Here is a 24,856-nt window from a genome sequence, read left to right as displayed (position 1 = left end):
CGGTGAATTATGTGCTAATATGCCCCCTATTTTTATGAGAATTCCTATTTTTGGTAAAATACCGCACATTTTACACCCTAATTTACCACATGCAGTAAACTATGACTAAAATGGCAAACTGCTTTTACCGCATGCAGTAAAATACAACTCATGCGGGGAAACGGACATAAGCATACCAAAATTGAGGCCATTGTCTTGTAATTAAGTAATTACTGAGCAAACAAAGTTCTAAACGTTCTTGCTTGTTCCTTAAATTTCTGCAGTGTTTACACAGTGTAGTATTAGCTAAATACAAAATCTGCTAATTTGAGTATTCCAATTGCACTCTTATCAATTAGCTTGAGTGAAAGTAAAATGAGTATTAACTTTCCTATTAGTTTTATGCCGTTTCATGCTTTAGACCGGAGGTGCCCACACTTTTTTCGGCTTTTGAGCTGCTTTTTAAAAATCAGCAAGTCAAAATGATCTACCTATGTACAATTTTAGGAGCACAATTGTATATACAGAATCGAAAATGTAGTGCGGTTGGCATCTACCATGAAGTCCTTTGTGATCTACCCAATGGGTACCCCTGCTTTAGACCATACATAAAATGTGAGTTTCAACCCACTTTAAAAACTGCTGTTATTCTCATACGCCACACAGCATGTAAGACTAGACTCATAAGAGTCATAAGACTTATAAGAACAATTCAGTAGTGAAGTAGGCACACCTTCCGTATTCCAGGGTGCTTGATAAAAGTGGTATAGGCAGACCACCAGCGAAGTACAGTTGCAAATATTATCAGCACGCCTGCTTGCAATTTTAAAGCACACTTTTTATTGTGCCAGTTCCACAAGAAAGTCCACCAATTGTTTCGGGGGCCTCACAGGGTCCCCCTTTATCAAGGTGTGTGGACAGTTGTTGGACTTTCTTGTGGAACTGGCACAATAAAAAGTGTGCTTTAAAATTGGAAGCAGGTGTGCTAATATTTGCAATTAGACTCATAAGAGGGTGATTTTTCACCATTGCAGAGTCCTGGCCAGTAGTGGCCTTGTAAGGCTGCTGTCTAGAAGGGTTTCCCTGCTTAATTCCCTGTTCATAGCTTCAGTGTAGGAGATGCACTAGGAGTAGCTTCATACTGCTCTCTCATAGGGAACATAGGGAATTGATGGGCTGTATACTCATAAATATTACTTCAGTAAGTAAAACAGGTTGGTACGCTTTATTGTGGTCGGGTCTTTAGAAAGTGAGCAGGAAGGAGAGGCTGGCATAGCTAGCTGTGTATAATGTATGTTACTCTGGAGATTTCCACTTATCTGCTAAAATACTGTAGCAATAATGCCCAAGAGTCAGTCTCTCTATTTGTGTCAGGGGAGCTATTTATAGCTGCATCCTTCATCTGGCAGAAAACCACTGACTTGTTTGTGCTATTTTGGTTTTCAGAGCAATTTCTTCAGAGGTCAGTGACAGCGAATTAACCATTCTGTTTCTTTATGCTCACACACAGCAGTCTTCTGCTGCAAAGCTCAATAGCTCCTTTTCATCAGGTTGCCAGGAGAAAAAAATATGATTTTTTAAGTTAATACAAGCTTTCAAGGACACTCCGATATCTTCCTTTGGCATTATTTGATACCTTTAAGATTCACATATAACTTTTGTTTAGCATTTCCCTACGATCTGTGCCTCATACAGAATAGGTACATACAGTGGCTTGAAAAAGTATTCGGCCCCCTTGAAGCTTTCCACATTTTGTCACATTACTGCCACAAACCTGAATCAATTTTATTGGAATTCCACGTGAAAGGCCAATACAAAGTGGTGTACACATGAGAAGTGGAATGAAAATCATACAGGACTCCAAACATTTTTTACAAATAAATAACTGCAAAGTGGGGTGTGCGTAATTATTCGTCCTCCTGAGTCAATACTTAGTAGATCCACCTTTTGCTGTAATTACAGCTGCCAGTCTTTTAGGGTATGTCGCTACCAGCTTTGCACATCTAGAGACTGAAATCCTTGCCCATTCTTCTTTGCAAAACAGCTCCAGCTCAGTCAGATTAGATGGACAGCGTTTGTGAACAGCAGTTTTCAGATCTTGCCACAGATTCTCGATTGGATTTAGATCTGGACTTTGGGCCATTCTAACACATGGATATGTTTTGTTTTAAACCATTCCATTGTTGCCCTGGCTTTATGTTTAGGGTTGTTGTCCTGCTGGAAGGTGAACCTCCACCCCAGTCTCAAGTCTTTTGCAGACTCCAAGAGGTTTTCTTCCAAGATTGCCCTGTATTTGGCTCCATCCGTCTTCCTATCAACTTTAACCAGCTTCCCTGACCCTGCTGATGAGAAGCAACCCCAGAGCATGATGCTGCCACCACCATATTTGACGATGGGGATGGTGTGTTCTGAGTGATGTGCAGTGTTAGTTTTCTGCCACACATAGGGCTCTATTCATAAAACCTTACCGCAAGTTTTCCGCTCAAAACAGCGGATTTTCCCGTCCATTTAGCAAAGTGGGCATTCATAAAAGCTGTTCCCGCATGAAAATCTACAATCCCCCAGCAGAGCGAGAAATTTCCGCCTTCTCCAGTGTTTTTCTAGATTTATCTAGAAAAAAGTAACAAAATGGCCATTCATAAAGATTAGAGGAAGCGGTATGTGGACGGGCAATACCGCTTCCTCTGGTTTTGCGGATTACATACAAGTGAATGGGACAGACCTCCCAGAGAGAGCAGTGCACTGAGAGACTCTGCCAGCTGAAGTGTTTCCGCATGCCTTCCGACATCTTACCGCCAGCTTTCAGCGGGAGATCTCCGCTCTTGCATCGCAGCTTTCAAGATTTTTTTGAATGACCACCCAGAAGTGTAAAATACCGCTGCGGTATTTTCCCTCCAGGAGTTTTCTCGCCACAACTTTTTTATGAATAGAGCCCTTAGCGTTTTGCATTTTGGCCAAAAAGTTCCATTTTGGTCTCATCCGACCAGAGCACTTTCTTCCATATGTTTGCTGTGTCCCCCACATGGCTTGTGGCAAACTGCAAATGGGACTTCTTATACTTTTCTGTTAACAATGGCTTTCTTCTTGTCACTCTTCCATAAGAGCCAACTTTGTGCAGTGCGCGACTAATAGTTGCCCTATGGACAGATTACCCCACCTGAACTGTAGATCTCTGCAGCTCGTCCAGAGTCACCATGGGCCTCTTGACTGCATTTTTGATCAGCGCTCTCCTTGTTTGGCCTGTGAGTTTAGGTGGATGGCCTTGTCTTGGTAGGTTTACAGTTGTGCCATACTCCTTCCATTTCTGAATGATCGCTTGAACAGTGCACCGTGGGATGTTAAAGGCTTTGGAAATCTTTTTGTAGCCTAAGCCTGCTTTAAATGCCTCAATAACTTTATCTGACCTGTCTGGTGTGTTCTTTGGACTTCGTGTTGTTGCTCCCAAGATTCGCTTAGACAACCTCTGAGGCCATCACAGATCAGCTGTATTTGTACTGACATTAGATTACACACAGGTGCACTCTATTTAGTCATTAGCACTCATCAGGCAATGTCTATAGGCAACTGACTGCACTCAGACCAAAGGGGGCTGAATAATTACGCACACAGCACTTTGCAGTTATTGATTTGTAAAAAATGTTTGGAATCATGTATGATTTTTGATGCACTTCTCACATGTACACCACTTTGTATTGGTCTTTCATGTGAAATTCCAATAAAATTGATGCATGTTTGTGACAGTAATGTGACAAAATGTGGAAAACCTCAAGGGGGCCGAATACTTTTGCAAGCCACTGTAAGACATGGCTGTGTACTCTGTAAAGCAGTTCTTCTGTCATTTTGTTTAGAGCAAGCCATCTCCACTTTTAAATGATTTGTTTCCTTTCATCCCTCCTAATTAACTTCAAGGTAGTCTACCTTATACTCACTACTCACCAGGACTGGGAAAGTTCCAGCAATACTGGTTTATTGTGTATTTTAAACGCTACATTTATTGAAATAGATAAAGCATGCAACAAGAATACATTCATAAATGGACAATGATTTATATAGGTACGTACTTAGTTACTTGCACCATCAATCGGACCACAACCATACCACTTCCACTCACTTCAGTAAAAAAGATGCACTGGGAGGGTCCTGAAAAAGTGTGCAAAAATAGCAATTAGTAAAAAGAAAAAAAATGGAAAAGAAAAAATAAAGAAGCCTGCAGAATTTATTATCAGGTTAATGGCATATTTTTCTTTAATTTTTTTTCTTTAGACCATTTGCCTTTTTTCGCTGCAGTGAGTGGAGGTGGTATGGTTGTGGTCTGTGTGAATGTGTGAGTGACTGTAATACTAGGTACACACCATACAATTTTCTGTTAGATTTTCTGTTAGATTTACCTACCAGATAGATTTCTAACAGAAGATCTAACAGAAAATTGTATGGTGTGTACCTAGCATCAGTATGTACCTATAGAAATTGTCTATTCTTGTTGCACGCTTTATTTCAATAAATTGCTACACAGCCGTGTTTTAAATACACTTATTACAATATACAACAGTATCTCTATGGCAGAGAATTTACTGTTGACCGGCACAACACTGATCGTTGCATAGATTCACACTTTTTATTGGACTGGAGAAGAAACCACCCGAGGGTGGACGTGAGAGTGAAGGGATAAGGGTCACCTGAGTTTGTATTGTATTCAAGGGAACCATATCACAGGGAATATAACTGCTGCAGTGAAAATTGCCTATAGGCCCATACACACGTCGGATTTTTGCGAACGACCCGTCGTTTGAACGTTCCGTCGTTCGCACGTCAAATCCGGCGTGTGTACAGACTATCGTTCGGGTGATAAGACTGGTTTTCAACGGTCTTATCACCCGAACAATAGTCTGTACACACGCCGGATTTGACGTCAGAACGACGGAACGTTCAAACGACGGGTCGTTCGCAAAAATCCGACGTGTTTATGGGCCTTATGAGTAAATTAACCTTCGCTATTGGGTCACCTGAGTTTGTATTGTATTCAAGGGAACCATATCAAAGGGAATATAACTGCTGCAGTGAAAATTGCCTAAGAGTAAATTAACCTTAGCTATTGAATAACCATCCAGCTTATGTGTATGCAGGTCTTCGGGGTTCTAAAGAAAAATATCTGCTCCCTCTGACCTTTTGATAGCTGTGTGAATCCAGCCTTCTGCTGGTTATATTGACTGTATACTTCATGTTCTTCTATTACTGTTCCAGTTGAGCACAGGTTTTCTTGTTGCACTGTCTGGTAACGTGTATGGAATAAATATTCCTGTTGCCAGCAGCTTTATATCTTGTACACGAATGTCCTGGATGCTGACATGAAAATGATAGCTCTTAGCTCTGGGTTATGACTCCTTTCTGGGTAGCACTTTGCTTTGATCACAGTGTTCTCTCTCCTCTGCTGTTTGAGATGAATAGCTCATCCAGCTTACCTTGCCTCCCACAGCGTATGCCTTTATTCTGACTTTATCTCCTGCCTATTACTCAACAACTAATACTTCTCTTTTTCCCCGCCAGACCCTATTTTGAAATGAAGGCAAAGTATTATCTGCAGCTTGAGGTTGGTACACTTTACTTTTCATTGTATTCATTTTAGTTCCAGTATTTGCGATATATAAAGTTGACTTATTGTGTACATAGTACCAGCTTAGTGCATGTAGTCTCGCCAGAGGGACTGATCTCAGCTCCAGAATAGCGTATCGTGGAGCCCAATTATGCCGAAGCAGGTAAACTGCACGCCTGTTAATTTAGGCACTGCTTTGCAACTAATGCAAATTGGCACCTGGCACGCTGACTTGGGTGCTGCCACTCTGCTACACAATAGCAAACACCTGGAATTGAACATGATTGAAGGGTAGTAACCAGGGCTGTGGAGTCAGTACAAAAATCATCCAACTCCTCAGTTTTTGAAACCTCCAACTCCAGGTATCCAAAATTACTCCGGCTCAGACTCCAGAGCCCTGGTAGTATCATAGAATCTACAGTTGGGCAGTATTTTAAGTGGGTTACATTTAGGGGACAGGGTTGTAGGAGGTTGTGTATATCTACTCCTCAGCTCTCCGCCTTGTGTGGAGGATAAGTAGAGGTAGATAAGTAGATCACCACAGCTCCTAGCAGAAAATCAGTTGTGTGGGGCTGATCATTATTTGACTCTGAATTGCTGCCAAGGAGGCCAGCAATATTGTGTTGATGCTAGATTGTTGCTCAAGGTGATCATAAACAATCATTCCAGATGAAGAAAACCTTGTGTCTGTATGCAGAATAAATAACATGGACGTAGTTGTGCCTGTTAAAGCAGCTCTACTCAGAAGATTATCTAGTGCAAGATAGGTTATCATATTTCTTCATTCCAGCGAGGGCCCACAGTGTAATATATGAAGGACTGACTGTTATTTTGGACGGACGACTGTTTTGTTACTTCATAGAAAATCTGAAAGTGGGAAGGAAATCGATGTTGTAAACCTGTAATATTTATTCTTATCCTCAGCAACTGAAGAAAACCGTGGATGATCTCCAGGCGAAGCTATCCTTGGCAAAGGGAGAGTACAAGACTGCACTGAAAAACCTTGAAATGATTTCGGATGAGATCCATGAGAGGCGGCGTTCCTCTGCTATGGGCCCCCGGGGACGAGGGGTGGGGGCAGAAGGCAGCAGCTCAGTAGAAGATCTCTCTGCTTGTAAGCTGGAAGCAGACTCCATATCTAGTAAGTCTATAAGGGGATACAAAGAGGGGTACAGCTACAGCACAACTGTACTGTACGGTGGAGGTACATGGCAACACTGTGCAATGCAGCAACAAGAAATCACAGCATGGCTTTCCCTTTATAGTCCATTGTTAAATAGTATATTAAAAATGGTATGCTCAACTTCAGGGCAACCTTCATGTTACACTGGATAATGTGGAAGGTGGTTAGAATAGTTTGTGTTTTTATTGCAATTGTGCTCTCACCTTCCTCACCTCCTTCCGCAGTGGGCTGTGGGAAAATCTCCCCAAAAGGGACAGATATAGAAGTATAGTAAATACAAGCTTTTATGTAATTTTTTTTAAATTGCTGTCTGTATATTTATGAGCAGTCTTGAGGACAGAAAGTGACAAACCGTAGAACGTGCCAGAGTTGAATAGTTAAAACAATTTAAAAATTTGGACTCTCCTCTTAAAGGACAACTGTAGTGAGAGGTATATGGAGGCTGCCATATTTATTTCCTTTTAAGCAGTACCAGTTGCCTGTCAACCCTGCTGGTCTATTTGGCTGCACTTGTGTGTGAATCACACGAGAAAAAAGCATGCAGCTAATCTTGTCAGATCTGACAATGTCAGAAACACCTGATCTGCTGCATGCTTGTTTAGGGTCCATGGCTAAAAGTATTAGAGGCAGAGGTGCAGCAGGACTGCCAGGCAATAGGCATTGCTTAAAAGGAAGCAAATATGGCAGCCTCCATATACCTCTCACTACAGTTGTTCATTAAAGACAAAAAAGAGCAAGCACAGTGAGTGACTAAAGTTATATATAACAACACATTTTGGATGGGTATAGTATTGGTATGTTTAAACTTCTCCCCTTCCATTTGTGGAGTGTGACTATGCCCAGGAGCATCTCCCAGACCTGCTGTGAGGTTGGTTGTTTCAAGAAACACCCATTTGTAAATACCTATTTTCCTTTTCTACATACTTCACTAGAAAGAGTGAATTGAGTAATGGCCCCAGTATCTCTTCACCATCTGTTTTTCACCTCTGTGTTCTGTTTCTCTTTCCTAGCAACCTTTCTCTCTCCTCAACTTCCTTCTTTCTCTGCAACCTATTTCCCTCTACAACCACTATCTCTCCCCCACTTTGTATCCGCTACCTCTTTCTCCACAATGCTCTCTCTCTCTTCACACCGGCTTTCTCTTTGCTCCTTCATTTGCTAAGCAACTGTGTGTTCACGTTCTACCTTTGCCTAAATGAGCACAATTAATTACCTCTTCAACCACTACGTCAAAGAAATAATTTTTTAGTGCATTTGAACCAAATTGCAACTCTGTCTATACTGAATAAGCAAGGGTCTGATTTTACAGCACAAACCAGATGTCCTGTGTGTGCACTGAAAGGGGTTGACCTTACAAAAGGCGTCATGTAATCTATTTATTTCAAAGAACAGGAAAGGCCGGGCCTTATCAGCTACTTGACTGCAGGTCTTTGTTTACTGAAATATGATTATGCTGTGTTTGATAACTGTACTTTAGCATGGAATATAATTTAAGACAGTATATTATGACAGAGTTATTGTTCATGTGATTGTTATCTAATCTTTTGTGTTTCCCATGAGGATTTTGTTCCTATATCTGGTAAACACAGTGTGCTAAAATTATCATCTTGTTTATAGTGTTCAGTCCAGTCACAATTTGCTCCAGGTCTGACATGATTTACTCTGATAACCGCACATTGCACGGCCACTGACAGACCAGGTGCTTTCCTCATCACTATGTAGGTAGACAAAACACAGTCTTGTAAAAGGAAGACCTTTTAATGGCTAACTGATAGTTAAATGATGCAAACTTTCTGGGTTCTAGCCATTAAAAGGTATTAATTTTACAAGACTTTGTTTTTTTCTACCTACATCATTTGTTTGGCTAACACGGTACAGAACTTTTTTTGCTATTTTTCCTCATCACTAAAATTCAAACCAAGTCCCAGGCAGAACTTTTGTAAGTGTGTGGAAGTGACAGAATGCCCATAATGCATCATTTCAGGGCAGTGCTTGGAATATGCAAATCATTACTTTATGTAACTTAAAGAGAAACTCCGACCAAGAATTGAATTGTATCCCAATCAGTAGATGATACCCCCTTTAACATGAGAAATCTATTCCTTTTCACAAACAGACCATCAGGGGGCGCTGTATGACTGATATTGTGGTGAAACCCCTCCCACAAGAAACTCTGAGGACCGTGGTATTCCTGGCAGTTTCCTGTCTGTGAACCTTGTTGCATTATGGAAAATAGCTGTTTACAGCTGTTGCAACTGCCAAAAAAGTATGCAGCAGCTACATCACCTGCCAACAGTAAAAATGTCACCATGTAATGTCAGAATGTAAATCAGGGATTTCAAAGAATTTACAATGGGCAAACACTGATTAATTTATACATAATTATTGTAAAAATGAAGCACTTTTTTATTACATTATTTTCACTGGAGTTCCTCTTTAAAGATACAGACAGATCTGCTCTTTTTATAGCCCAACTATATACATAGCCATATCATTTATGTTTCATGCAGTTGTTTCGGGCCATTTTGGCCTTCACCAGTGCAAGGCAAGGATGCATAAGTCTATTGGTAGGACTTGTGGAAGTGTTGTTATAGGGCAGCTAGCTGAGTTAAGGCTCTTTTCCACTATGAATCGCAATTGCAATAGCGTTTCAGTTTCCACTATGCAATTGCGATTGAGCTACTACACTCAGTATAGTAGAGCTCAATCGCATCTTTAACGCGGCAGGACGACGATTGCACTTGGACCAAAATCGCGATGCAATTGGATCGCATTAATGGAAATTGCTGCTGCCGTTAAGGACCAGGGGTGATTTGGCTGATCTGTGCAGCGTGGGCTCTACAGCCCACAGCACAGATCAGCAATGAGGCTGGGCGATCAGACTTACCCCCTTTTTCCCCACTAGGATGTCCTGCTGGGGGGGTCTGATCGCTGCCGGCTCTGTTCGTTTGGCGGGGGGGCTGTTCAAAGCCCCCCTCCGCAGCCATTTTCCGCCTCCGTCCCCTTCCGTGCCTCCCCTTCCTGCTATGGGCAGCGCAGGACGGGGATCTGTCCTGCGCCGCCTAGAACAGATGCCGGCGAATCAGAATGCGGCGATCCCCGGCCAATCAGAGGCCGGGGATCGCCAATCTGCCTTACGGCGCTGCTGCGCAGCAGCGCCGTATGATGTAAACAGCGGGGATTTCTTCCCCGCGTGTTTACATTACGTGTGCGAGCCGCGATCGGCGGCTCGCACACTGTTCACGGAGACACCCTCCATGAACTAGCATGGAAAGACCGCTCGGACAAGCGGCCGTTTCCATGCAAAACCACTAACGACCCGCCGACGCCTATCGGTCGTTAAGTGGTTAATGTACCTTGCGCTTTGCGATCCATTAGCAGTCGGAGTCAAATCGCAGGGTAGTGGAAAAAGGCCCTTACAGAGAACCAGAACTATTAAGAATGTTTGTTGTTAGACTAAAAAAATCCAAAAGTGCACCTACTAAATGCGTAATGCAGAAAGTGTAATTTGGCGAACTTAAAATGAAAATTGGAAATTGCATCTCAATATGTAATAACTTAACCAGCCACCCTGTAACTACACTCTTAGGCCTGGAACCCACTAGAAAGTGATCTCAATTGCTAGCGAGTGGTAGCGCTTTGGGAGCGATTTCTCTGCTGCTATACAATTCATTACATGGAAACGCTCCCAAAATGCTGCACTTCCAGCGATTGCAATTTCCTTAATCGCAATTTCTCTAGTGGAATCTGCCCCATCCGTGTATATTGGTGTAGGGAAATTGCTAGTGATTGAAAGCGCTTACTAAATGCTCAGAAGAAACACTCTAGTGGGTTTCAGGCCTTACAGTGAAATGGAACAGCTCCAGTTGTCTTCTTTCCCCCCCCCCCCCCCCCCCCTTCCCCCATTAAGATTGGATAGGGCCACGCTTACTAAGCTGCTTGCACCTTGTCTCATCTCCTGGCTGCTGATGGTGTCCTTTTCTCTTTCTCATCCTTGAGTCGAGAGTGTGCGCATGTGTAATGAAGTCATCACATGCTGCATAACGGAGGATAGCCTGGTTGGTCAGCTCACTCTACCATCTGCACTAATCTGAGGGTGTGGGAGTGAACTGTGCAGGAGGAGGGGAGAACTTGCATCAATCATCTCAAAGTGGTAGGAGCAGTTATTGAGGATGTACAGTTGCTTCCACGACAATGGCAGAAAAAAAAGGGGTGGAACTTAAAAGGAAAGAAAATTCTCACCAGTAGAGATGCTAATTACTTTGAACTGATGCAAATATATGTAGATTTGAAATGGATCAGTCCTATCCACCAGTTACTGCATGTGGTTGGTCCAGTTTCAAGCTGTATACATTTTACATAAAATTTGCATACATTTTCAATCAGCATAAAAAAAATTAGCATTTCATTGACCATTTCCAATCACCAGTAAGTATGCATTTGTATGTGAACCTGCCCCCAATGCTAGCATCACATTCTGGCTCTGAACATGCATTGCTTACAATGCAGGTAGTTCATGTTGATGTGAACTATACAACAATCTTCTTGTACCTTGCAATGAGGATACAGCATTACAAACCTTTTTTCTCCCATACAGACCTAATGAGCATTAAGTGTCCTAATCATGTAAACTAAGGCCACATACACACATCAGACCATAGTCTTTTGAAAATGAAAGATCACAGACCAATCTTACCACCCTTCATGTAGTATGAGAGCCATACCTACAGTCTTTTCTATGGAGCTGAACTCCCCATCAGAAAAACATCTTTGCAAGATGCTGCACACACAGATGCTGTACAGACACAAAAGATCAGTATCTGCAAAAGATCTGTTCCTGCAAATTGCATTCATAGTCTGAGATCTGCAGATCATCATACACACCTTGTTTAACTGACATTCATCTGCAGATCAGACAATCATCTGCAGATCTGAAAATCCATCCTGGTGGATCTAATCTGCAGATGAATGTCTGTTAAACAAGGTGTGTATGATGATCTGCAGATCTCATAGACTATGAATGCATTTTGCAGGAACGGATCTTTTACAGGAACAGATCTTTTGCAGATACTGATCTTTTGAATGTCAACAGCATCTTTGTGTGCAGCATCTTGCAAAGATTTCTGTCTGATGGGGAGTTCAGCTCCATAGAATAGACTGTGTAGGCATGGCTCTCATACTACATGGAAGGGGGTAAAATTGGTCTGTGATCTTTCATTTTCAAAAGACTATGGTCTGATGTGTGTATGAGCCTTAAGACTACAGCTACATACACATGCTGGTTAAACTCAGCCAAGTTTTCCTCGGTGGAGAATCTAGTGTGTACAGGAGCTATGAGCCATGTCCTCTAAAGACCTAGCATGCCAGATTGATCCCTGAGTGCATTGTTCTCTTAGGGCCCTTTTCCACTGCAGGCGATTGCGATCAGCAATCACAAAACGCTAGCCATTTTTGAATAGCTAGGGTTGCTGCTTTAAAATAGGAATCGCGATAGACCTTTTCCACTACTGCGATTTGATTTTTTTCAAATTGCAATGGCTTTCTAAAGCGATTTTGAAATGCAATTGCATGGCGTATAAAAAAAATGAATGAAAAATCACAATTGCTGACATTTCTGATTAGCAATTGCTAGTGGAAAAGGGCCCTGGTTCGCTCCACACGACAGAATGGCTTTCAGAGGGTGAAGCGTGTTGCCCCTCCCCATAGCAACAGACACATTGTTAGCCGCTAGGCTACTGATGCGTCTGTACAGCACTCAGCCCCACACTGTCAGTCCCTTCAAGGAACAGTCGTTGTACATGTGTAGGAGGCTTAAAGAGGAACTCCAGAGAAAATAATGTAATAAAAAAAAGTGCTTCATTGTTACAATAATTATGTAGAAAAAATGATTTAGTCAGTGTTTGCCCATTGTAAAATCTTTTTAATCCCTGATTTACATTCTGACATTTATTACATGGTGACATTTTTACTGCTGGCAGGTGATGTAGCTGCTGCATGCTTTTTTGGCAGTTGGAAACAGCGATTTATCACAATGCAACAAGGTTTACAGACGGGAAACTGCCAGGAGTACCACGGTCCTTAGAGTTTCTTGTGGGAGGGGTTTCACCACAATATCAGTCATACAGCACCCCCTGATGGTCTGTTTGTGAAAAGGAATAGATGTATAATGTAAAAGGGGGTATCCGCTACTGATTGGGATAAAGTTCAATTCTTGGTCGGAGTTTCTCTTTAGCGTGGTGGAACTTGTAATATGTGTAGTAAGGTTCTTTACCATTTCCTTCGCCGCAACAAATGTGATGATATATACAGTTTCGGCTCATCTGTGACTGATCATTAATGTAAAGGAAATGTCTGCTTTTCTCTGTAGTGACCTCTGAAGTGTTTGACGATGATAATCTCAGCAGTGTGGTCTCTGAAGAGGACTCTGAGACACAATCCCTGTCAAGTTTTAGCTCCGGTCCTACAAGTCCTTCTGAGGTTCCAAGTCCCTTTCCAGCTGCTCCACGTCCGGGCAGCCTAGATCTGTCCAGCCCCATGTCCTTGTCTGAATTCGGGCTGATATCCCCTATCCTCGGGCCTCGCAGTGAATGCAGTGGGGCGTCCTCTCCAGAGTGTGACATGGAGAGAGGTGAGCTGGATCATCTGCACGTTATTTTGTCTTATACTTTTATACAGAAGCAGCACAGGCACCAGGGAGCAAAGGACATCACTTACTGGCGTTCACATGTATTCCCAATGTATTGTCTATAGCTAACTTTAGGGGGAAGCCAGTTCACCTACCAGAATGCTGTTGGGTTATGGGTGGAAACTGGAGAGCTGGAGGCACATGGTCAAACACAGGGAACGCCTGTAAACTCCATGCATATTGTTTTTTATTTGGAATTCATTTTAGGACTAGGCATAGTCAATGAAATGCAAATAATTTGAGTTGATGCAGGATTATGCAAATGTTTTTTGAAAATGGACCTATCGAATCCCACTAAGGTGGATCATGATTTGTCATTTTTCAAGCTGCATAAATATAAATTTGCATACAAAGGCCTTGATTCATAAACAGCAGTGCGATAAAAGAATCTGTGCTGTATTTTCCCGGTCTGTGTGCTAATTCATAAAGATTTCCCCAGCTGCCCTTGGAGGTCGGTAAATTACCGACTGGTACCCAGCACAGATCTCAGAAATCAGCGCTGGTCCTTAAGGGGGGGGGTAAAGGATGAGTCCTGAAGTGGTTAAAGTTTTCAGGGGTTGGGGAGTGCGTTTTGGAAGGGGATTCTAGGAGAGAGAGAAACTTGCAGGGCCGTGGAGTCGGTACAAAATCATCCAACTCCGACTCCTCAGTTTATGAAACCACCGACTCCAGGTACCCAAAATTACTCCGTGACTCAGACTCCAGTTATAGCAATGTTCTAATTGGGTTGATGCACAAACCATTGTTATGCTGTAAAGCCTGGTTTTATGCAGATTACTGGCCAAATTTTGTGTCTTTAAAGCAAGGTGTGTTATTTTTTTGTGTTGCAGTGTGTAAAGCTGCACATGCTGTGATAATAGTACTAGTGTAATAACAGCATATGAATGGTACATACTTTTGCAGTAACCTTTGGAGAATTACATTCGCATATAGGTTTGCTGGATTACTTATGATGATCAATGTTCTCCACACTGAGTAGATCACCCTCCATGCGGCAGTGCTGTGACCAGCTTCCCAGCAGGGCTGTGAAATACAGACACCTGTAACATCCAGACTGGCAACATGGTGTACAAATGCCATCTTTGGCTATCATTCATAAGTGTTGTCGGTAAAGTAAATCCATGTGGGAAAACGCCGCTGGCGGTATTTTAGACTTCTGGCTGCTCATTCATAAAAATGTATACAGTTGCGATAGCAGTGCAGAGATTCCCCGAACTAGGCAGGCGGTAGGCTTGTGTAAGCACAGGAAGCTGCCGAGTTGATACATTTCTCCTTGTACCGCTCTACTGCAGCTGCCTGGGAGGTCTGTGTCTCCATTAACTTAACATTGTTATCGCCACATCCAAGGGAGCGGTACTTCCCGACCTCACACCGCTTGCGGTAATCTTTATGAATTAACATTTTGTTACATTTTTTACGATAATCACTGCACAAGGCGGTGATTTATCACTCTGCTCTGTAATGTCAGCTTTTTATGCGGAAAGAGCCTTTATGAATGCAGGATTTGCTAAGTGTTCGGTAAAGTCAGCTGTTTTAAGCATTTCCGCATGCGGAAATGCTTTTTGAATGATAGCCTTTGTGTAGAAGAATACTACATGTAGTCAAATTCTTTTTCATATGCTATAACTAAGGCTGAGCCCTAATTCAGAAATAAAGGAGTATGACAGAAGTAGGTAATTCTTGTAATTCTTGGGCTTGCCCATCTGTCTGCCCAGGGACAAAGCTTGAGGCAAACCTGTGCATTAAAGGCAGCTTATGATGAAAAAGCGCATAATTAGAGGCTAGCTTCAGTGAAATATGTATGTCACAAAACCAGTAGTTCCAGCAGCACCACTAGCTCACCTTCCAGCAACTCTTGGTTGGCAGCCAGCCATATTTTTAAGGGAAGTCTAAAAATGGCCCCTATTAAGAAAAACACAGGCTGTAAACTTTCCTGCATGCAGAGATGAGTATTATAATTATTATTGAAATTATAAAGCACCAACATATTTTGTGGTGCTGTACAAAGAAAGAAACAAACGTGGTACAAAATACAAACGATGGTATACACCAATATACAAAATTGGTAATTACAGACCATAGTGTAAGTAGAGTGCACTGTAACCGAAGCTGTATACTCTGTATAGATGAAGTGCATTGAGTAATGAGGGCTATTCAGTGGTGCAGCAATAACGAATGCAGAGGTTATGGCCGTACAGGGGCCCCTAGAACAGAGATCATCGCATAGGGCCCTCCTCCAGTTGCTACATTATTAGTGCTACCTTTGTGAGAGCTGTAAAGAGAGAGAAAGGAGCGATTACCACTATTCCAAGCGCACAGTGGCTGTCCCTGGAGAGCTGATTTTGCTCATCTTTATCATGTGATTATTACAGTGCTGGGGGCCCTGTGTAAAGTTTACACTGGGGACCATGGATCTGTAACTACACCACTGAAGCGATTACGATAATTAAAACACGTCACCAAAGCACCCTTCCAACCATGCGTCCAGAATTTTTGGACCTTTTACCTGTAAAACCAGGAAAATTTGGTTATCCTGGATATGAGATTGTCATCTGATCCAGCCAGACTGGCACACAGTCGCCCCATGTGACTGCCATTCCATAAATGTACATATTCCTTACCTTGTTACTCTGTCATGTGCAATTATTTCTTTGTTTTCTCTCTCCATTTAGGGAATAGAGCAGAAGGCTCAGAGAGTAAAGTCCAGGACAGACTGAATAATAACAGCAATATCATCAGTAAGCCCAGAGCTTTGCTGGGGCTGAACAACACTATGAAGCAGCTGTCTTTGGATTGTGCTGACAATGAAGTCAGTGCAGACATAAAGAAGTGTCCACGCTCTCAGTCCATGGCCTCAGCAGTGCTGCTCAATGCAGTATGAACAATGTGACATGCGGATTACAGAGCTGACTGTCTGCCAATGACCTTCTCTCAGCACATGCTGCGCTGGGACAGAACCTGCACTGATTGGAGGCTGCATAGTATGAGCTATTGTGATGGAGGAAGCACAGATGTATTCCCTAGCAGGATTCCACTTCTCTGCCTGCTATCCTAATTCACCAAAACAAGGGACAATGAGCAGGATATCTATACTCAGAGCAATAAATTGAAAGCCTTTGCCAAATAGGTTAAGTATTGGGCCTCAGCTATAGAGGATCACAATCTTGTGTGGTGTAGCAGACTTTCAGTATCGTACTATATGCTTCTCCCAATGTAACAGCCACCTCCTCATGTGCTTTGTACAGACCTGTAGATGGAGACTCATACAGTGAAACGGCTGTCTAATTGGACATGTACGAGTCTGAAGCCTTCAACCATTAAACGGGAGCTGGCTTGGTTCTTCTCACATCCTTCCCACCACATCTGTGTCTGGGATACTAGCTGCCACCACATCTGTTTCCGGGACACTAGCTGGAAATGACCATCTTTCAACACCTTGAGGTGGATGTTCATCCCAAGGAGAGGCTCCAGAAAGATCCCAGTGCTCATGTAGGCTACTGTGTATGTGAGAAGACGAAGCACTACCTTGTAGCAACCTATCTTGGCCCCTCCTGTTACAGTAACGTCAGTACATGTGGGAGTATAATCCATTACCGTCCGTTGTCTGGTTGTAATCCTGCCACCAATCATCTGATCATCCAGTTAGCCGACGTGCCAACACCAAGCATACTGGTCATATCTATTGTACCACACGCTTTCTACATGGTTTCCTGTGTTACATATGTAGTCTGTTCCAAGCGACAAGACTGAACTGTTTGTACTTTAGCTTACAGCATATTTATTGGCTTATGCTTTGCCATAAGCTTTGTACAGCCCTAGGAATCATCTTTGTTACTTTGTATTCTTGACTAGATAGTCTGATAATGAGGATTTACTGGAGAAGTTGAAAAAAAGTTTTCATCAGTGTTTTTGCTGTGTTTTTTATCCTACCAGTTATTTACAAAATATTTCTACCGAGTGCCATACTATGTTACCAGCTATTATGCCAATTAGTTCCCACCTATTAATCACATGACTGAACTCTGCTGATGGAGGGACAAGTCCAGTATTTAAGTGTGGATGGACTATCTAATGCTCCGCACATTAGTTAATGTAGATAGTAGGTCATAGTCGGGCCGTACAAAGAGGAGCTTGCCTCTCTCAGAAGTGCAATATACGGCTGCCGACTAACCCACTTCTGTGTACTTTGGTAGACTCGCCAAAGTGACCTGTCCGCCGTGCATGTTGCATGGGTTTACTGATCTTGTAGGTAGTAGACTAGGCGATAATACAGGCAATGATGCTGTTCTACCAGGAAGTGGAGTCTGTGCTGCTAGTCTGTAGTCTCTAGCATAGGCCAGTCAGTTTTCTATGTAACTCAAACAGTTGCTTTGTACCACTTCCTAGGAAAACGTAGTGTTATTGGAATGTGATAAGTTCCACTATGCTGTCTTTGTTGTTGTTTTGTGTTGCGTCCAATACACGGCTTGTATGTTTCTGTACAAAACCACGTATATTAAACAGTGTTTCACGCATCTAAGATTGTCTGTTTCCTGCTTTTGTGTCATTCTCCCCCTCCTTCCTTTCCTATCAAATATTTTCACCCTTACATGCCAGAAACTGAGCAGTTATTCACTCAGCAATCATAAAACAATAAGCAAAGAGAATTTCCCGGATCAGTTTCATGGGGAAGGCTCTCCCGCCTTCTCTATTTCGCTGCTCCCCGCCGGCGTCCCTTCTCTCCAATCAGCGGGGAGGGAAGGGACGGGGAGCGGCGACATAGAGGAGGCGGGGGAGCAGCGAAGAGTGACCGTGTATAAGTAAACAAGCCTGCTGGCGACACGCTGTGTGTCGCTGGCACGGCGGTTTACTTTGGTGGGCACAGCAGAGCGCAGGGGGGGGCCTGGGGGGAGATAATATAGCAAGAGAGGCTAGGCATTATATGCAGAACCAGCCTCTGTGTGCTAATTGGATCTGTAAAACCCACCTCGGGTTCTGTAACTGTAATTTTAAAGTAACGTTACATGTCTGTTAGGGGAAAAAAACAAAAAAAGCCCCTGCATTGCAAGATTTCATAGTAATGGTTGCTTCAGCTCCCCTTGTATTTAGTTCACATGAAAAACAGCCATTCTATGATGTTTCTAAAATACACTGTCAGACTGGTGTGAATGTTCTGCTCCCAGTAAATATTAGTTCAAGGGCTGATTAATTTCAATGCAGAACAAAATTCAATATGTGGGAGGGCTTGTTCCCACTGCAAGAGCTTTTTCTAAGTGCTTGTGATTTTAAAAGCTCTTGCTAATATAATCCTATGTGTGTGTGATCACACTGGTGCAATGTGATTTTATAATCATCACCCATAGCACTTAAAAAGCTATTGCAGTGTAAATCAGGCCTTATTAACTATTGCACTACATCAGGCATAGCTTTAGGTACATTACCAGTGTGCTAAAACCAAGATGTTGCTTTTTGGGGTGTTGGTGGAAAACTTGAATTGCTTTTGCCCCACGCAGGGCCGGCCCTAGACTTTTTGCCGCCTGAGGCAAAATTTTAAAAAAATCGCGTGGGGGGGGGGGGGGGGGCACAGAGCTGGAGAGGTAGCGGGCAGGAAGGGGGTATTGGGCCTAGCGGTGGGTCCCTCAATCTGCGCTCCCCTCCAGCTGTAAATAGTTAAGTACCAGGGTATAGATTAAGAGGCAACGGGCGGGGATCACTCACCTTTTCCGCATTCCAAAGTGCGCTCCACTGACGTCACTTCCTGCAATGCCGTCCACTTACAATACAGTGGGCGGCGTTGCAGGAAGTGACATCAGTGGAGCGCTCGCTGGAACGCGGAAGAGGTGAGTGATCCCCGCCCGTTGCCTCTTACTCTATACACTGATCTTAACTATTTATAGCTGGAGGGGAGCACAGAACGGGGGACACAGGCGAGGGAGGGGGGTCCGAGCCCCCCTCTCCACCGTTAGGCCCAATACCCGCTTTCTGCCTGCTACTCCTCCAGCTCGGCGGGCGGCCCCCCACCCATGGACAGGCGGTTGCCGCCCCCCCAGATGTGCCGCCTGAGGCAAATGTTTCACCCCGCCTCATGAGCGGGCCGGCCCTGGCCCCACGTATTACTTTTTTCTGTATTTAATCTATTTTCTGATCTTATTTACATAAGACACGCCATTTCCCTCCAAGCCTTTTTAACTACCTAAAGACTGTCTCATGCCAATCCCAAACATGTACCGGTAATAAGGTACAAAAAAAACCACTCCCCACCACAACTAGGCAGAGTCCACACCCATCCCCAAAATAAGTTATGCAGAGTCCCCCTACCCCCTCCCGACCGCCTAACGCCGATAGGCATTGGGAGGGTGGCAGCCCTCCCAACCGAAAGGTGTCGAGTCCTGGGGCGAGGTTCTTCAGAGATCGTGTGCGCATCACCACTAGGAGACAATCTATGGCAGTGCTGTACTGGGGACAGTCGTGTCACTTGGCTGTCCCCTATAGAAGCTCGAGCAATTGTCTCTCGTAGGCTGATGCCTATGACAGCCGATCACTGTCATTGGCTGGTGGGGGGAGGAAGGGAGGGAAAAATAAAAAAAAAATAGGCAAATTTATGTAAAAAATAAAATAAAAATATATATAAAAACCCCAAACACTGCACAAGCGATCAGAGCCCACCACCAGAAAGCTCTGTTGGTGGGCAGAGAAGGGGGGAATCATTTGTGTGCTTTGTACGGCCCCGCAGTGAGCCCTTAAAGCTGCAGTGGCCTGAATTGTAAAAAATAGCCTGGTCACTAGGGGAGTGTAAGCCTATGGTCCTTATGTGGTTAACCCCTTATCCCCCATGCAGTCTACATCACATGCTCTGATTCCGAGAGTTGGTTGCTTCTTACAGGCGAGTGATTTAGAAACTACTGAGGTATATTGGCCAGGAACTTGGCAATAGGGGTAGATATTGCAGCTTCCACACTCTTGTCCATTGCATGATAACGTTAAGAAACCTATACAATGATATGGATACCGATACCCTATTAGGAAATGTTTGTACATGTGGCCTCCAGCATATGGACCAGTCTGCTCAGGGTAGTGCTGATCTACCAGAATGGATTGTTTGGCAGACACAGATTCTATTCCCATATAGAGAGATGTCTGCTGTTCTTTTCCCCCTCCTGATAGATAATTTGTGAGCTAGGCTAAGCATATTTTGTTTTATGGGGAGCCTGAACATAAAAGATCAGCTCATGCTTTGATAGACCACCAGGCATGTCATGGCTATGCTTCGGCTTCCTGTTTGCCAATGTAATCACTCCTAATTTAAACAATGGTACAGGATAAACAGGTCCATAGCAGAATACACATTTTTAGCCACTTTTTGTATAAAATGGCCTTAAAGTGAACGATAAGAGGCTGCCATATTTATTTCCTTTTAAACGATAGCCGTTGCCTGGCAGCCCTGTTGATTTGATGGCTGCAGTAGTGTCTGAATTACACCAGAAACAAGCATGGAGCTAATCTCAGAAACACCCAATCTGCTGCATGCTTGTTCAGGGGCTATGAGTAAAAGTATTAGAGGTGGAGGATAAGCAGAATCTAAGCAGGTGGTTTTGCCGCCATAACAGTAATGTTAGACTGCTCAGGGTGCATAAGGGTAATTTGGGGTTCCGGTGCTACGACTTGGAGGGGGATTTGAGCGGCAGCTCACTGGTGGCGTAACCATACGTATGCCAAAAGGAAAGCCAGGTAACTGGTATTGCTTAAAAGGGAACTGAAGAGAGAGGTATATGGAGGCTGTCATGTTTATTTCCTTTTAGACAATACCAGTTGCCTGGCAGCCCTGCTTATCCTCTGCCTCTAATACTGTTAGCCATAGCCCCTGAACAAGCATGCAGCAGATCAGGTGTTTCAGTGGTTCAGACTTATAAGTCTGATCTGACAAGACTAGCTGCATGCTTGTTTCTGGTTTTAATCAGATACTACTGCAGAGAAATAGACCAGCAGGGCTGCCAGGCAACTGGTATTTATTAAAAGGAAATAAACATGACAGTCTCCATATACCTCTCTCTTCAGTTCCCCTTTAAAAGGAAAAATATGGTAGCCTCCATATTACTCTCCTCAGGTTCACTTTTAGGTAAATCTACACATCATACAATTGTTGCACAATCCAGTTGCTTGTTATGTCAATCTTGTAACCTTACTGTCCTTAGGGACCCACTAAAGTATATTTTAACGGCTTATAGCTATTGTATTCCCTTATGTGGGACCTCCTCTGCCCATTACATACCTCCACAATCATCTAATGCCTGCACTGCCAAGCATTCAGCACACTGCAGAAAAAGCTTTCATAATGGCCACATAGTCGGCCAAGTACAATCCCTCAGAAGAAATATCAGAAAGGAAGGTATTGGGTCTGGAATGCCTAACTTTGCTAATAACCGGTATATGCAGATCTGCAATACTGGCTTTTATACAGTGTATGATGGCCTTTTCTGAATTGTCACATGTTGTTCAGTGATTCTGAATGTATGGCTTATATCAAATCTGATTTTAGCTAAGCAATGGAAACCCCAGACAGAATGAAAACAACCAAAACTTTAACTCCTTTTCAACTTATTCAAACCTAAAATAATTGTCCACTTAAGCAAGGCAATAAATGATCAACCTATTTGCTGGCAAGGCCTGAATCATAGTAAACTCCATACAGTATTTGTGTTGGAAAAATATTTATTTTTAGCTCTATTGTTTGAATAAAATATTCAAGTACACAGTAAACTGCAGGCTGCCAGTAGTACCTTTTCCCGCTCAATAAGAGCGAGGATGTAAGCAGAGTATGAGATCTAGAACAGTATGGCAAAGCTGAACGTTTCCTCTGCATGCGCCGCTAGAACTCCAGGCTGGGCTAGAACTGGAATTGTATTGCGGAGGTCAGTCCTGAGAAGAGCTAGGCTACCATTGCTCATCATTGCAGCTGGGATACTTTAATTGGAATAGCGCTATTGAAGTCCAAGAAGAACGGGCCCTCCTGTGCAGGCAAAAAGGTTGTAGGGATAATATTGTAAATCCCTGCAGGTATATTTTCTATTTCCAGGTAGCAGAAGCCACATCTACAAATGGAAAAAGAAAACCGTATTTAATTAGTACTATTACACAGGGTATTCTAAAGCAAAGACAGTTACATACAGATAACATTTTGTAAAATCAGCTTTGAAATGGAGCTGGAGCAAGTAGTCCCCAGAAACAAAAGCACAATCAAATATCATCACCACTTATTGTACCAGCAACATAATTGAAATTTAGGATATGGGCAGCACGGTGGCGTAGTGGTTAGCTCTCTCGCATTGCAGCGCTGGGTCCCTGGTTCGAATCCCAGCCAGGGCATTATCTGCAAAGAGTTTGTATGTTCTCTCAGTGTCTGCGTGGGTTTCCACCGGGCACTCAGGTTTCCTCCCACATTCCAAAAACATACGGATAAGTTAATTGGCTCCCCCTAAAAAAAAAAATTGGCCCTAGACTACAGTACTTACACTACATAATATAGACACATGGCAATGGTAGGGATTAGATTGTGAGCTCCTTTGAGGGACAGTTAGTGACAAGATATATACACTGTACAGCGCTGCGTAATATGTCGGCGCTATATAAATACATAATAATAAACACATCTAATTTGGGGTTTTTATCTGGAGTAACCCTTTTCATATTGAAACTAGAATAAGTGAAAACTATGGAATAATGATTTATTATATTTTGTATGTGTTTTTGTTATACTTCACTTCAGGATTGCTACATAGCACTAAGATGTCAGGTATAGCTGACTGGAATGTCTGTCTTACTTGGGGCTGAAAAAAAGCCCCAGGTAAGTGAACAGGTATACACGTCCGGTTAGACTGGAGAGGTGTCTATCTGGACGACTATAGTTGTCCAGATAGATTGAAGTGGTTAAAGTGAACCACAGGTCAAACAACTGATACCTAAAAAGAGGGAAGACTCTGTGTCCTGTAGAAGCTTCCTGTGTCCTTGTCCCTAGAACCGCTCGCTGGGACCAGAAGATTCAGGCCATGCACCTTTTTATGCTCAGGAGTGGCCTTACTATTGTATTTCTTTTGGGGGATCTGCAAGTGACACTGGTGGTCTGGAGGCTTTTGTATTAGATAAGTTATAGGTTTTTTTTTTGTTTTTTGTTTTTACCTGAGGTTCACCTCAGTTACACACCATGCAATTTGCACTACCGATCCTATTTGAGCGAGTGATCAGATAGATATGCAGATCTCACATCAATCGATTATAAAGAAGAAAACTAGAGCGCACACATATGCAATTCTTTTAAAATTCTGATAATATTTTCAATTTTCCTGATTATCGATCGTAAATAAATGTAGATCACACACACACACAGAACGATCGCCAACATTTTCCAGCATGGTCAACCTGCTTCCGAATGATAAAGATCAATTTTGAGCTTAGGATTCATCGCTGCTAGTCAGAAGGTTACAATTTATTTTTGCCTGATTATTTTCTCAATCGGAATTAGGATGTTAAGGGCAAATTGCATGGTGTGTAACAGGCCTTAGAAGTTTGCACAATCTCTACATTAATGACCTTGACCATAGATGAATGACACTATTTACTATCACCACTATAGAAAAAGGCACTCCACAGGCTTCAAACTTGCGTTTGTGATTTATTGAGCAAGACACACTACATGTTACGAGTCTCCTGACCCTTCCTCAAGCCCCTACAGAAGACACTATTTACTAGTCTGGCTTAGATGAGGATCAAAAACAGGTTACCTTTCATTTAAAGTACTCCTGTAGGGGAAAAAGTGTCCATAGGGCTATTTACCTCGGGAGGGTCCTAAAGAGGCTTCACTCGTCCATTTCTGTCCATCCTTGCCAGCGCTGGGACCGCCCGACAATCTGCTAAGAGTGGCTTGTCAGCGTGTGCGCAGGCGCAGTAGTGGCTTTCCCTTAGGCTCCAGCAGAAATAACTGAGCCCGATCGTATCCGTTCTACTGTGCAGTATAGCAGACCTTATCGGGCTTGGCTATTTCTGTCTGAGCCCAAGGGGAAAGTCACTACTGTGCCTGCATGCAGCGGTGGGGAGTGTGTTTATATTTACCTTTTGTCCAGGGGTCTCAGCGGTGGGAGGCAGATACAAGGGGCGGAAAAGCCTTTTTAGGATCAAAAGGCTTCCCTCTGCCAAGGTAAGTCTTCCCCCCCCCCCCCCCCCCGAGGAAAATGTTATTCTTACAGGTGTACTTTAAATACTGTAGTATCATGGCACATAGCTCGATTACCAGGGTACCGCGAAGCTATAGTGAATGCCTAACTTTGCCAAACTATTATAAACTAGCTGATGGCCCGGGTATATATTTGGCCACCCACTTTTTCTAACTCTAACACACAAATACTCAATGACCAAGTTAGTGAGCTTTGCGTTCTTTGGCATCAATAAT

At 43.1% G+C, this 24,856-nt stretch overlaps 2 protein-coding genes across 3 annotated transcripts in view; one reads left to right on the top strand and one right to left on the bottom strand.

Annotated features, from left to right (window-relative positions):
• SH3BP5 (SH3 domain binding protein 5) overlaps positions 1–17,951 on the top strand; it is a 99,527-nt gene extending 81,576 nt beyond the window's left edge. For both annotated transcript variants that reach the window (XM_068236243.1, XM_068236244.1), the window contains 4 exons: positions 5,524–5,566; positions 6,494–6,710; positions 13,120–13,380; positions 16,110–17,951. In XM_068236243.1, coding sequence (XP_068092344.1) covers positions 5,524–5,566; positions 6,494–6,710; positions 13,120–13,380; positions 16,110–16,318 — 730 coding nt within the window. In that variant the 3' untranslated portion in view covers positions 16,319–17,951. The remainder of the gene's footprint in view (positions 1–5,523; positions 5,567–6,493; positions 6,711–13,119; positions 13,381–16,109) is intronic.
• Positions 17,952–22,107: 4,156 nt separating this feature from the next.
• The window catches only part of CAPN7 (calpain 7), a 98,109-nt gene continuing 95,360 nt past the window's right edge, over positions 22,108–24,856 (bottom strand). Inside the window, exon 21 of the mRNA XM_068236242.1 lies at positions 22,108–22,505. Within this exon, the coding sequence (XP_068092343.1) occupies positions 22,361–22,505 (145 nt within the window). The 3' untranslated portion in view covers positions 22,108–22,360. The remainder of the gene's footprint in view (positions 22,506–24,856) is intronic.

The sequence above is a fragment of the Hyperolius riggenbachi genome, chromosome 5 (genome assembly GCF_040937935.1).
Source record: "Hyperolius riggenbachi isolate aHypRig1 chromosome 5, aHypRig1.pri, whole genome shotgun sequence".
NCBI classification, from domain to species: domain Eukaryota; kingdom Metazoa; phylum Chordata; class Amphibia; order Anura; family Hyperoliidae; genus Hyperolius; species Hyperolius riggenbachi.
This window is presented reverse-complemented; position numbering and strand designations above follow the sequence as displayed.